General features: G+C 48.9%; 1 protein-coding gene across 2 annotated transcripts in view; it reads left to right on the top strand.

Annotated features, from left to right (window-relative positions):
- ATP1A1 (ATPase Na+/K+ transporting subunit alpha 1) overlaps positions 1-9,882 on the top strand; it is a 31,908-nt gene extending 22,026 nt beyond the window's left edge. For both annotated transcript variants that reach the window (XM_043876236.1, XM_043876237.1), the window contains exons 13-23: positions 573-748; positions 1,745-1,881; positions 3,122-3,272; positions 3,880-4,048; positions 4,163-4,317; positions 4,680-4,803; positions 5,938-6,083; positions 6,209-6,339; positions 6,828-6,929; positions 9,011-9,102; positions 9,518-9,882. In XM_043876236.1, the coding sequence (XP_043732171.1) occupies positions 573-748; positions 1,745-1,881; positions 3,122-3,272; positions 3,880-4,048; positions 4,163-4,317; positions 4,680-4,803; positions 5,938-6,083; positions 6,209-6,339; positions 6,828-6,929; positions 9,011-9,102; positions 9,518-9,546 (1,412 nt within the window). In that variant the 3' untranslated portion in view covers positions 9,547-9,882. The remainder of the gene's footprint in view (positions 1-572; positions 749-1,744; positions 1,882-3,121; positions 3,273-3,879; positions 4,049-4,162; positions 4,318-4,679; positions 4,804-5,937; positions 6,084-6,208; positions 6,340-6,827; positions 6,930-9,010; positions 9,103-9,517) is intronic.
- Positions 9,883-14,131: the final 4,249 nt, after the last annotated feature.

Genomic DNA, 14,131 nt, shown 5'->3' with positions numbered 1-14,131 from the left:
TCTTTCCATTGTTTTCCCATCTATTTGTCATGAAGTGATGGGATGGGATGCCATGATCTTAGTTTTTGAATGTTGAGTTTTAAGCCAGCTTTTTCACTTTCCTCTTACACTCATCAAGAGGCTCTTTAGTTCCTCTTCGTTTTCTGCCATAAGGGTGGTGCCATCTGTGTATCTGAGGTTATTGATATTTCTCCCGGCAATCTTAATTCCAGCTTGTGCTTCATCCAGCCTGGAATTTCTCATGATGTACTCTGCATGTAAGTTAAATAAGCAGGGTGACAATATACAGCCTTGATGTACTCCTTTTCCAATCTGGAACTGAAACTGTGGTGCTCAGACTCCCATTTCTCCACATTAAGCAGAGCCTTGTCCTCTGAGGCTTGGTGCTGGATTCTGTCTGTTGCGTGGTTCCAGGGACTCTGTATCATTCATAAATGTTCAGTGAAACTCATTTGGTTATAAAAGTAGAATTTTTAAAAAAGCTTTCCAGACTAACCTGCTGCACAACAAGCTGGTGCCCGGCAGCTGCCTCTGTCGCTGGAAGTCCTCACAGACTCCCTGCCCTCCTGCAGGTTTCTGCCACTTGCTGCTGCCAGATGAGCAGTTTCCTGAAGGCTTCCAGTTTGACACGGATGATGTGAACTTCCCTGTTGATAATCTCTGCTTCGTGGGGCTCATCTCCATGATTGACCCGCCACGGGCTGCTGTCCCAGATGCTGTGGGCAAATGCCGAAGTGCTGGAATCAAGGTACTGCCCCCACCCCACCTTGGCATCCCCTCTTAGCAGCTCTGGGCGCCCGACTTAGTGCCTCTCAGGGTCCACGTGATCGCTGGTGTTTCTCACCTGCAGTATCGATTGCTCATCTCCAAAGCTTTTTTAGTTACCCCCGGAGAAGGCCAAATGGTATTAAAATGTTGGTGTAAGCTGCAGATGAGGAATCGAAAAGTTAAAAAAAAAAAAAAACCTTTAAGAGAAATGTAACTAAGCAAATTAAATAGCACTGAAGACTTGGTAAGGTTTTAGATTTTGAAATACTTGCCTTAATCTAAATTAATACTCATCATGCAATGAATGGCCTGTCTTGTTTTCAGTTGGTTGGTTTTGAAGGGAATGTTTGGTGTCCTAGTCTGGGTCTGTCTTAAGTTGCAGACGGTTCAGGTGTGAGGATGCAGTGTGGTTTGTACAGTCTGCCTTTTTGCCGGCTGTTTGGCTTATTTCCAATTTCTCATTCTCATGAGTAATACTGCTCTGGAAAGCTTTGTAAAAACTCTTCTACCACTTTGACTGTATCCTTAATGTAATCATAGGGTCAAAAAGAACAGTAATTGATTTGAATTCTTGTTACTTACTGCTTTCCCTCCAAATTGGGCCAGTTTCAGGATGCTGACCAGCAATGTGTGGGCCCTCTTATGTACCAGCATGAGATTTTCATCCTTTCTTGTTGTTGTTGGGTTTAGTAACTTTGAGTGTCTTTGTTTGATGGTGTAAGAAGAAACAGATAACTGTTTATCCTGTGTGACTGTGTGCCAAGACAAAATCTGGGTTTTGCTGGGTGTCTTCTGTGAACTGTGTTTGTGTTTTGGGCTAGTGCGTGTTTATCAGTTTTCTATTTGCGTTTCTTTCCCTTTGATATTGCAAGCTGAGTCATCCTTGATATTTATTCTTGCCCACTTGTAAGACTTCTCAAGGTCATTCGCCTGGCAGCTGCATTCAGCTAGCTGATTGTCCTCTCTTTTGCCACAGGTCATCATGGTCACCGGAGACCATCCCATCACTGCCAAAGCCATTGCCAAAGGTGTGGGCATCATCTCAGAAGGTAATGAGACTGTTGAAGACATTGCTGCCCGCCTCAACATCCCAGTGAGCCAGGTGAACCCCAGGTAAGGTGGGAAGGTCAGAGCATTGCTGCCTTGAATGTGTGATACTGGTAGCTGGGCATCTTCAGCTTGGTTCTGCCCGGGTTCCTTAGGGCTGCTCTGGGTAGGGAGACCCCTTCAGTGGCAGGAAGCAGCTTGTTCCCAGGGAGGATTTTCTTTTTTTTTTCCTTTTTTTAAAAATTTTATTTTAATTGGAGGTTAATTACTTTACAATATTGTGGTGGTTTTTGCCATACATTCACATTTGCATCAACCATGGGTGTACATGTGTTCCCCATCCTGACCCTCCCCTCCCACCTTCCTCCCCATCCCATCCCTCAGGGTCATCCCAGTGCACCAGCCCTGAACACCTCAGAGAGGGTTTTCAATAAGAGCAATCATTGTAAGCAACACTTAGATGGTGCTTACTGTTCTAAGCATTTGCTACAGAGACCCACAGAGGTAGGTGGTGCTCCCAGCTTGCAGAGCAGGGAAGCTGAGGCCGAGTCACGCAGTACACTCAGCAGTCAGGCTTCTGAGTTCATGCTGTTAACCCCTTCTTACTGCCCAGCTCCTAGCACCTTGTCATTTTCAGGTCCACACTAACTAAATGGGCAAGGCACGATGACTCAAGCCAGAAAAGAGAATTTTGGCAATCAAGTGAAATAGATAACTTGAGACAAATTAGTTTTGCTTTTTTAATGTTTTGTTAAGGCTTAGGGCTACCCCCATTGAACCCTACTTGGGGTTTGGTCTTTCGTCAGCTCTGCCACTGTCTAAAACTTAGTTATGTTGTTTCAATGCATCCTGTAAACATGTGGTAAGGAAGGTGAAGGTCAGGCCTTCCTCATGGTGGTCGTGAATCTTGAATGAGATAATACATGAGTATGCTTTGTAACCTGTAAAACACTGCACAGGTAACACCCTTTACTTAACGGAACAGTTCCCCCAGCTTTATGGTGTTACGCTGCCCTCGTGGCTCAGGTGGTAAAGAATTCACCTGCAATGCCAGAGACCTGGGTTTGATCCCTGGGTCGGGAAGATCCCCTGGAGGAGGAAATGGCAACCCACTCCAATATTCTTGCCTGGAGAATCTCATGGACAGAGGAGCTTGGTGGGCTACAGCCGATGGGGTTGCAGAGAGCCGGATATCACTGAGCGACCAACGCATTACTGCATAGTGAAAGAACTTTTGTTCTCGGTGAAGAAGAGACGGACAGGTGACCTTTATTTGTTTTTTGTTTTTTTTTGGTCCTGATTGTAGGGATGCCCGGGCCTGTGTGGTGCATGGAAGCGATCTGAAGGACATGACTTCCGAGCAGCTGGATGACATTTTGAAGTACCACACGGAGATTGTGTTCGCCAGGACCTCTCCGCAGCAGAAGCTCATCATTGTGGAAGGCTGCCAGAGACAGGTCGGCACACAGCCGGGGTCAGGCTCTCTCAGGCGCTGCTGACCTCAGTGATTGTAGTTCCAGTAAAAACAAAAAAACAAGGCAACAGTGCTGGAAACCTGAGCCAGCTAGCTCCTCTCCGTCTCAGTATACACGGGCCAGTAAGAAGCTCCAGGCGTAGAGAGGATGGTGACTGGATCATGGTCCTTTAGCCAAGACACATACTCTACCGTACTGGTCTTCGCTGTGGCCCAGAGTCAGAGCTTCAGCACTCAGCACCAGAAGAGCAGTGCAGGGTCCTGGTGTCCACACTGGAGACGGGAATGCCCAGGAGGTTCATCCCATACCTGGGAGGGACCTGGGGGTGATGGTGCATAAGGGAACGGGGCTTTCCTGAGTGTCACTCACCGAGTCAGGACTTCAAGTAGACCTTGTGAACAAGGTGGGGTGTCTCCTGGATTCTGTTGTTTGGTAATAGCTGTGTGCATTCCTGGCTGAGATAGTTCTAAGTCTAGATAGAGTCTCAATGGGAAAGGAGCAGTGTCTGTAACGAGAGGCGAATGGAGGCTGCACCTCACTTATGCCCAGCCACGCAACTCCTAACCCACATCCCTCCTTCTCCTGGCAGGGTGCCATCGTGGCTGTAACTGGAGACGGTGTCAATGACTCCCCGGCTTTGAAGAAGGCAGACATTGGGGTTGCCATGGGGATTGCGGGCTCAGACGTGTCTAAGCAAGCTGCTGACATGATTCTCCTAGATGACAACTTTGCCTCAATTGTGACTGGAGTAGAGGAAGGTGAGAGTGCTGCATGAAACCTGGTCCAGATGCTGCTGAGCAGTATCCATTTCTGCGTGTGATTTCCGGTCCTTTTCATTAAGCTCTCCATTAAAAACAATCTTGCTTTCACAGGTCGTCTGATCTTTGATAACTTGAAGAAATCCATTGCTTATACCCTCACCAGTAACATTCCTGAGATTACCCCCTTCCTGATATTTATTATTGCAAACATTCCACTCCCTCTGGGGACCGTCACCATCCTCTGCATCGACTTGGGAACGGACATGGTGAGTGACTGGCACACCTTCCACACATCGCAGTGCTCACCGCTGTGCTCTCTGGGTCCCTGTGGCCAGCATTTGGAAGTGTCACTACCGAGAATTTCTTGGCCTGTGTGTGGTAGCCTCAGCGTCAAAGATTCAGTGTTAATCATTCTTCAAGACAGCTGTCAATACCTATTTATCCGATAGAACTCTTCCCTTTTGTATCATTTTGCCCTTTTTTTAGAAAAGAAGGGGGACTTGTAATATCTTGTTATGAAAAACTTTTTTTTTAAGGGAGAGCAAGAATTTGAGAACGAAGAAAAGAGTCACAACATGAGCTTGCTGGCTTCTGATGACTTAAAATCCCTTCTCGCCCCTCCTTCCAGGTCCCTGCCATCTCCCTGGCTTATGAGCAGGCTGAGAGCGACATCATGAAGAGACAGCCGAGAAACCCCCAGACAGACAAACTCGTGAATGAGCGGCTGATCAGCATGGCCTACGGACAGATTGGTGAGCCGGCAGATTTCAAGTATCTGTAGGGGTGGTGTCTGCCTCAGACAGGGTTTCTGAGGCTTCAGAAGTTGGGTAACTTCCAAATCTAAGATGAGCCAGGATCTAGGGTAAGGCTGGGGATTTTTTTTAGATTCCCTTCCATGTGAGAAGACATCTTTTGCCATCTTCCCAGAAACCTTAGTTCTTTGGACCAGGCAGTTGCAACTGAGCTCATCTGCATTAGAACAGAGAAACGTGCCTGCTCATGGAGCCTTTTGAATGCCAGGCACTGCTCCTAAGAGCTGCAGTATTAACTCAAAGGCAGCTTTTCTGGGGAAATATAGTACTACCACTGGTTGCACTCAGCAGACTCTTAACTCTGCACCCAATGGAGTTTGGAGGTTTGGCTGACTGGTTACCACCACATGGCAACTCTGCACTCCCACTCTCCCCACCCCCAGTGCTCGATTTCTGTTCCACTCGTGGAGCAGAACAGCTAACAGGTGGTCTAGATGGTGGACAATGAAAATGCCCTTTGATCCTAAGCACTCTGCCTTTAGCAGAACTTCATAAAGCTACCAGCAGCAACTCATGCTTCTAGACTGCATCACTGTGAACACTTGGGTAAAAATGAGACCAATCAAGTACGTTATAGGAATATGGCAAAGGTTGATTTAACCATTTCTGACAACAAAGTAATTGGCTGATGCCTAGAAAGGCCTAATTTTGAAGTAGGAAAATGGTCCAGAGTATAGGATGAAATCCCACCCCAAAGAGTTGAGGGCAGTATAGTTGGAGAGAAGGATCCTGGAAGTGGGGGAAGTGGAGGATCAGGTCAGAAAGCGCCACATTCATGATTTCCACAGCGGCTGGCAAAAAGGCCATGTGTAAAACTTTGAGAGATGGGACAGGAGTTGTAATTTTTTTTCAGGAGTTAAAAAATGGGGATGTGGATTTTTACCCCTAAGGGTCATGTCCTGATAGAAGCAGATGACAAAGGAATAGAAGTGGGTGTTTTAAGAGCAAGGGCCAGGTCCCTCTTTTAAGCTCTAAAAAGTGACTCAAAGTGGAACAGGTGTGGGCGAGGAGTGTGCCCTCAGATGCTTTGTACCAGGCCCTGGCATTCAACCAGGCCTCTTTTCAACTTCTCAGGTATGATCCAGGCCCTGGGGGGCTTCTTCACTTACTTTGTGATCATGGCTGAGAATGGCTTCCTCCCAAATCACCTGCTGGGCATCCGAGTGACCTGGGATGACCGTTGGATTAACGACGTGGAGGACAGCTATGGGCAGCAGTGGGTGAGTGAGGGCTGCCCGCCTGCCAGCGCCAGACAGAGCTCCGCTAGCACCAGAGGACAGGGCCTCACGGCCTCTGCACATGTGGGCCAAGGGCCAGGCTCACCGGTCTGCCTTGTGCATTTCAGACCTATGAGCAGAGGAAGATCGTGGAGTTCACCTGCCACACGGCCTTCTTTGTCAGTATCGTGGTGGTGCAGTGGGCTGACTTGGTCATCTGCAAGACCAGGAGGAATTCCGTCTTCCAGCAGGGGATGAAGTGAGTAGGCCACAGTCGGGGGTGTCAACTCACAGACAGGTCTGGTGATGGATGTCTAAACCCTGTGCTAAATAAAAAGCCCAGCGCCTGACACATTCGACAGAAGTTCTAGAATCTTGTTTGGGGAGCTAATTCATGAAGCAAAATGTCATTTTGTAGGTTTTTTCATCTGACCTCAGGTTCCTAAGCACAAATACATAAAGACCTATGAAGACATCAACCTGCCATGTAAAGCATAGTAGGGATTCCCCTGGCACTCCAGTGGCTAAGATGCCGCCTTCCAATTCAGGGGACGTGGGTTCAAACCCTGGTCAGGGAGCTACACGCCTCATGGGCAAAAAAGACCAAAACATGAAGCAGAAGCAATATTGTAACATTGAATAAAGGCTTTAAAAATGGTCCACATTAAAAAAAAAAAATTAAAAGACAGTGTTGAAGATATACTTTTATTTGCAGTTTTGTAACTTCTCTCCCCTCCTTGTTTTTAGGAACAAGATCTTAATATTTGGCCTCTTCGAAGAGACAGCCCTTGCTGCTTTCCTTTCCTACTGTCCTGGAATGGGTGTCGCCCTGAGGATGTATCCCCTCAAGTAAGTCCCTCCTCTTTTAGGTGCAAAAAGTTGGAAATAACCAGCATGGCTTGTTCCTCCCATGGCACATGTTAGTAGCTGTTTTTTCCAGAGCTGTTGGGTGATAGGTACAAGAATTCCTCTGGACTGGGAAACAAAGGCTGATTCAGTGATGTAGACCAGGAATCAGCGTTGCTAGGGCCACCCAGGCTCTGACCCTTGGGCTTGCTCACCAGCCAACTGAGCTGAGCGCCACAGCCTGGTTGTCTTGAGGCCAGCTGGGGGCATCCTCAGCTGTGAAGTTTGGGGTCACACGTCCAAATCTTGATTTGCTCACCCAGTGAGTGATGTGTATCACATCGCAAGCCCCTCATCTCTGGGGGCTGCTCTGCTCTCAGGGGAGGATGGTGGAGCCGCACATCTGAGGTCTTCACAGTCAAGCACTGGTAGTGTCGAGATCATGCATAGGTAGAGACTTGGAAGAAGCCAGCCACTTGTCTTCGGTCAGAACGCGACTGGCCTTAAACATGGTGAATGACAACACCTTTGATAGATTGAATTTCCACATGCAGAATTTGCCGCAGACTCCCAAGAGTGTTCTGAAGGATTGAGTGTGTTTGTGGTATCTGTCAACTGGTTCAGGTTAGGCAGCTGTAGCCTCATTAGAATATGCTAAGCCACAGAGAGTGGGACTCTTGATCTTAACGTGTCTCCCCATCCTTGTTCAAACCCATCTGGACTCTCTCAAGTAGCCTGTTGCCCTCACCACGTCTCCCTGTTCTCATCCCAGAAGTAACCAGACCTTGTGGGTCTCCCTGTCTTCCTGTCGGTGGTATAAGGGTAGACTGGCATCCAGGGTCTCGTTACTGTGCCAGACGGTCTTCCTAGCCTTGTACCCACCCAGGCTTACTTTAGGTGAATTAGGCACTCCTCCTCTGCCTTCATGTTTGGGAGGCTTGTTCCCTTCCCACTCCATCAGCCCTGATCGTTCTTCCAGGCTGCGTCCCTCGGGGCTTGTCCGCATGTGCCCTCGGCTTCTTGGGCCCGTGCAGCCTCACCCCTCCTTTGCCATTGCTGTCACTTGTGCACCCCATAGATTATAATCCTCAAAGCAAGGACCACAGTGTCTTTTTCTGGCTTTGTATTCCCAGCCCCCTGCACAGAGCTGGCACATGACAGGGGCAAGCCGTGCCCAAGCTGAATTCCATCATCTTGGGCCATTGTTGAAGAGGAGGGTAAGAGGATCAGAGCTCTCTAAAAAGGCCAAAACGAAAAGTCTCACAACAGACTGATGCCTCTGAGCATCTTCTGCTGTGACTTGAGAGAGAACTTGTTCCCAGTGGGTTCTACCCAGTGTGGAAGGTGGCTTAGTTACAAAGGTCCCCAAGTCAAGCGAAGTCATCTTTTAGCAGCTGTGGAGGTCACACCAGACAGGAAGAGGGGGAGATGGCAGAGCTCTGCCCTGGGACGGCCTTCCTCCTGTGGTTGCCCTGGGAAGTAGGGAGTCAGTGTCAACCTCCTCCAGAGGCTGCCCAGGGTGCCTGTCTCCAGGCTGGGGACTGCGGCAGCAGCCCCTGGGTCCCCAAAGGCCTCGGATCTCTGCTAGGACTCAGCTGCTTACTCCCCAGGTCCGGGACTCAACACACTCCTGCCTCTCCTAAACTCTACTGTCAGAGACCAGATTCAGGGGATGATTAAACCAGTCATGACCCACACTGGCAGTTCTTTTATCTTCAAATGCCAGGACATGAGACAAATGTACTTGAGTTTCTTAAATACTTGAGAAAAGGAAGAAAGGAAATATCCTGTTGGCTCTGGAATTGTCAACAAAAAAAATCTAAGCTGACCTACCGTACCAACCGGTTCTCATGGAAGCCCAGCTGAAGGTGGCAATCTGCTTTCTTCTGCGCCTCTAGGCTCTGAGCGTGCAAAAGCGGGGTGTTTTTAGCATGAGTTCTGTGTGAATGCTCAGCTGCTACCCAGGACTGTGCTCGGCTTCTCCTTTGGGCCTGATTTGTTTCACTGTCCCTTTGTTGATGTGCATTTTCTTCCTTCCTTTGAGTGGTGTCCACATATAAATTGTCACCTGGTTCTACTTCCAGACCTACCTGGTGGTTCTGTGCCTTCCCCTACTCTCTCCTCATCTTTGTGTATGATGAAGTCCGAAAGCTCATCATCAGGCGACGCCCTGGCGGTAAGTGCAGACATTTTTAGTTAGGATTGGGGCTGGGGAGGGGTGCCTAGTTCTGGTTTTGCTCTGTTTCTTTCGAAGCGTCTGGGCTTCTCCACAATCAGCCTGATTGGCTAGGTCCATGGGACGCTAACTCACTCCAGTCACAGCCCATCCTTAAGAATGGAGGTCTCAACTGAGGTTTCAGAACTGACCAAATACAACCTGAATAGGATGTGGTAGAAACTTGGTCAGAAGTCTAAACTATCTTCCCAATTAAAACATTCCTTTTAAAAACACATACAGTTGAGGGCCCTGTATTAAATCGGGAGGGTCCCGTATTGAATTTGGGTAAACACCCTCCACTCCCTCCACTCCCCGTAGACTACCTTCTCCTGAGGCTCACAGTCACTTACCTCTGTCTCTCTGCTGCCTGCAGGTTGGGTGGAGAAGGAGACCTACTACTAGACCCCCTCCTGCACGCCGTGGAGCATCATGCCACCAACTCCGCACCCACCACCCACCCCCTCTTTGTGTACTTCAGTCTTGGAATTCGGAATTCCACCCTGGTAGGAAAGCACCGAAGCATGTGGGGAAGCGAGCCGTCCCGGAATGAAGCATGTAGCTCTATGGGGGGGGGTGGGGGTGGGGGGAGGGCTGCCCGAGAAACATCCGTCTGTGGAAACGACCGTGGGGAAGGTTTTTATGTGCCTTTTTGTTTTTGTAAAATGGAAAACTCGGAAAGACTGAAAGAATACATTTTATATCTGGATTTTTACAAATAAAGATGGCTATTATAATGGAGTCCGCCTCACGCCCTCCTCAGTTCTGTGGTCCAGACGTCCATGCGAGATTGGTCTGGAGCGCGGCTTCCCAGCGCATGCGCCCCAGCTGGCAGCCTCGTCTGCGTCACCTGGGGACTTGTTAGCACAGTGAAACCACGGCCGTGGAACAAGACGCTAACCAGCAACCTGTGTAATAAGTCTCCAGGTGATGCTGATTCACATTCAAGTTTCAGAACCACAGGTTGAGGGAAACTTCCTGCCCATGCTTTTATAGTCTAAGGAGACCAACTCATCCCGTGGGCTGTACTGCAGGGGGTATGGCTGAAACCCTCCACTGCTGCCTCCACATCTGTTTCTTGATGAACATACTTGTCAGGAAAAAGATTTTCAGACCCTCAGAGAAGGCCCCCCACCCCTTCTCATCCTGGGCGCAGCCGCAGCTGTGGTCTCCAAGCACCAGGACCACTCCAGCCTCAAGTGTCTCTGTACCAAGATCTAAGAAGTAGGAAGCTACCTGTACGCAGCTGGTTGGAATACATGTGCACATCACCAAGTGCTTCCCTTCCACTTAACTCGTTCCTAATTTAGCATCGAATAGCTCCATTTCAGAGAGTGGTTATGTGCCAGAAGGTACTTAAGAAAAAAAGTGGAAAGATTTGTTTACTGCAGGGTCAAGTTCAAGTATACCTTCTGTTTTCATAAAGTTAGTGTAAAAAGACCCCTTCAAGTCCCATCACTCTTAATCCATCCTGAGTGCTGTTTACTAGCTGTACTTCAAGGCCATCCTTGATTCAAGCAGACGCAATAAGTGGGGAGCCCTTACCTCTGGCACTAGTGATCATTATCTGCCAGGTGATGATAGTCTGGGTTCAAGTTTGTGGTTTCTCTCCGAAAAGCTTGATTCATTGCTCCTGCCTCTTGTGCTACTCACTTCTAAGCTATGCAGATGGGAGAGGAATAAGTGACTCGCATGTACCAACCGGGCATCGTCCCCAGCTTCTCCCAACTGGGGAACTGGGAGGACAGGGTGATCTGTGCCTTTCTAGACCAACACATCAGTTCTCCCCTTCTTTCTCCAGGATCATCTCTATGCCTGTGGGCAAGTCATTGTTAAAGAGCCACTTGTTCAGTCCAACATAAGGAAACTTAGGATAAAGCTAAGAACTAACAGAGCTCTCAGGGCTGGCAGATAAGTGATCACTGTGTCCTCCCTGAGAATATACAGCTTTGAGGGCAGGAATGAGGCTGCCCACGTGCTTACACCAGCAGAGACTTCCAGAGGCTTGCTGTCTCTAATCCCCATACATCTGTTTCCTGGCACCCCTGGACAGCTGACGAGGGAACATAACCCTGATGGTCATGGGTATACCCTGATAAAGGTCATGGGTATTCCCTGACTTAGAGGCATTTGAAGCAGCCTGAGACTGTAGACTTGGAGGTGACCACGGATAGCTTTCTGGCCGGGGCTCCTCGCGTTCTATGCAGGCCTGGACTTCCAGGAGCATGGGGAGGCAGGGGCAGAGCAACACAAGGGCTGGCCAGAACCTCCTGCCCTCTTTCCACCAGAATCTCTCTGCCCTTGTTCTGCTTGACAGTCCCTTGCATAAAAAGTTTTATAGCCAAATATTTGATCTAGAGACTTCAGATACGGGGGTGGGCAAAGCTGACCTCAAAGCCAGGCCTCCTAAAGGGCCAGATCTTCCCAAGCCTCCTATAGGCAGCCCAGGCCTCGTCCTACCCAACACTTAGCCACTAACTTTAGCCCTGTCAGTAAGAGCTACAGTTTGCTCCAGAACAACAGAAACGGCTCCTGAACACTGATGTCAGCTACTGTCTACCCTTACAAATCTGCAACTGAGCCCTCCTGACCCCCAGCCACGCTCCCGCGCAATGCCTCCCAAACATCCCTGGGGTGATGCCCTCTTGACACTTCGGATGACATGCCCCTTTGGCCACATCAATATCTGAGCTCTTGCCAGTCATTTTTTGGTGTTGTTACTGGTTCCTTATCTCTTTAGCTCTCTCTCTCCTTCCTTTCATGGACAGGCTTCTAAGGAGAGTATCTATCACTTCTTCCCTCTACTGGCTCATCTGCCATCATCCCCCTGCCTCCTTCCACTGCCTCCCATTAACTCTGGCCCACCAGAATTGTTCTGGTTGAGGCCGCCACTAACCTCCTGAGTGTCAAACCCCCTGGGTTCTTCCTTGGCCTCTGCAGCATCTATGACGCCATCACACGCCTCCTGAAACCAGCCGCCTTGTCTTTCTGACATCACCTCTTCCTCTCCTTACCTTTCTGCCCTCATCTCCACCTGCCCCTCTGTTGCTATTTCCTCGGGGAGGTCCCCACCCCCTTTCCCACCTGTATTCTTCCTGTGTGTGTAAGTCGCTCAGTCATGTCTGATTCTTTGCGACCCCATAGACTGTAGCCTGCCAGGCTCCTCTGTCCATGGAATCCTCCAGGCAAGAATACTGGAGTGGGTTGCCATTTCCTTCTCCAGGGGTTCTTCCCGTCCCAGGGATTGTACTCAGGTATCCCGCATCACAGGCAGACTCTTTACCCCTGAGCCACCAGGAAAGCCTGACCCCCAGACCCATAAATCCATTTTTTGTCCTGGACATCTATTCAGAAAGAGTGGAGTCTTTCCACACTGTGGAGTCTTAACCCCAGTGCCAAACCTGAATCTGAGTGAGGTCCCTCACAATGAACGTGCTCTGGGCAAAGACATCTGTCACCCTGTGGCCACTTCAGAACCCTAGAAGTCACCTGAGGCTTCTCCCCCTGATCTTGCCGTGGCCCTGCCACCCCACCAGTCACCACCCACTGCTGATTCCCGTTTGGTGGCTGCGAGCAGCGGCTTTGTGTCTCTACAGCCTGGAGCCAGTGGTCCTGTCACTAACTGACTGTGGGCATGGAATTTAGTCTCTGCGCTTCATTTACTCTAGAATAAGGGTGGTGTTTCAGAGTTGTTAAAAGGATTATGTGAGATTACACATAAAGAGATTAGCTCAGTGGCTACTGCGGTAAATCCTTTTCTCTGCTGTCACTGCCCTTCACATCTGGATGTCCTGGCTGGTCTCTATTTTCTGCCTTCTAATTCAGTGGCTCTCAAAAAGGGTCATCTCTAGACCAGCATCACCTGGGAGCTTATTAGAAAAGTGCATGCTGATTCAAGCTATTGAATCAGAAACTGATGGGGAGAGAGAGGGAAGAGAACAGCAGTCTGTTTTATAAGCCTTACAGGTGATTCTGATGCTTGTCAAAATCTGAGAACTATCACTCTACACCATCTTCCAAGCTCTACTTGGCTGCCTCTCACCAGACCTGTCTTCACCCTTGACCTCAGCGCATAAACCCATCTCTGCTCAGCCATCCAGATTCCTGGGCAGTCCTAATGGGCTCTACATGCTTCTGTCAGTCTGCAGTTCCCCTTGGCATCCTCCTTCCAACGTAACCTTGGATCAATCTGCATGCTCCTGGCTAATCAACTCACCTTTCCAGGTGCCTTTCAGGCCTTTGCTCTCTCGGAAAGGTTCAGTGGCCCTTCCCTTGTTCACACCTTGCTGTAGCCCCCAGATCTCTGTTATTGGTTTATTCCCTCACCAGGGAACTAGAGTTCCCTAGAGCAGTGAACCAGGTCACACCCTCCTTAACATCTGACACATCAGTGCTTGTTGAATGAATGAACACGTGCTTGTTACCAGATGTTTTTCCTGCTGCCTAAAACAGCCATATTTTTCATATTTCACCCTCATCTTGGGTCTGTTTTTGGATCAGAACTGACAGTCCCCATAGGAAATCCATGCTCAGGCTTGCCAGAAATCCATGAGTTAGGGCCTCTCCCCATCTCTCAAAACTCTGAGGCTGGAAACTAGGGATTATTAAAGATGAGTCATGGATGGAATTAGGATGGCAAGAAATGGACTGGGAGACCATGGCAAGTGACACAAGAAGACAGAGAGGAGGAGATGTACACGGAGACACCAAGACAGGCCTGCCTCAGTTCCAGAGCTTTCAAATCCCTGGGCCTCAAATAGTCTAACGAGAAACCCTTCCCACTCCCCAGTTAGGTTAAAATCTCCTTTTAGGTAGTTGATTAGTACTCTGCTTCTTCCTAGAACTCACTGTTCTCACTATGTATTACTCAATTATGTAATAATGAACCTAACATCTATTTTTGCCTGTGAATCTATAAGCCCCATGAGGTCTGCGAGCTGGTCTGTTCTTTTCTGTTTTATCCCTGGTGCTCAGTTCAGCGCCTTAAAAA

Source organism: Cervus elaphus, chromosome 20 (assembly GCF_910594005.1).
Source record: "Cervus elaphus chromosome 20, mCerEla1.1, whole genome shotgun sequence".
Classification (NCBI taxonomy): Eukaryota; Metazoa; Chordata; class Mammalia; order Artiodactyla; family Cervidae; genus Cervus; species Cervus elaphus.
This window is presented reverse-complemented; position numbering and strand designations above follow the sequence as displayed.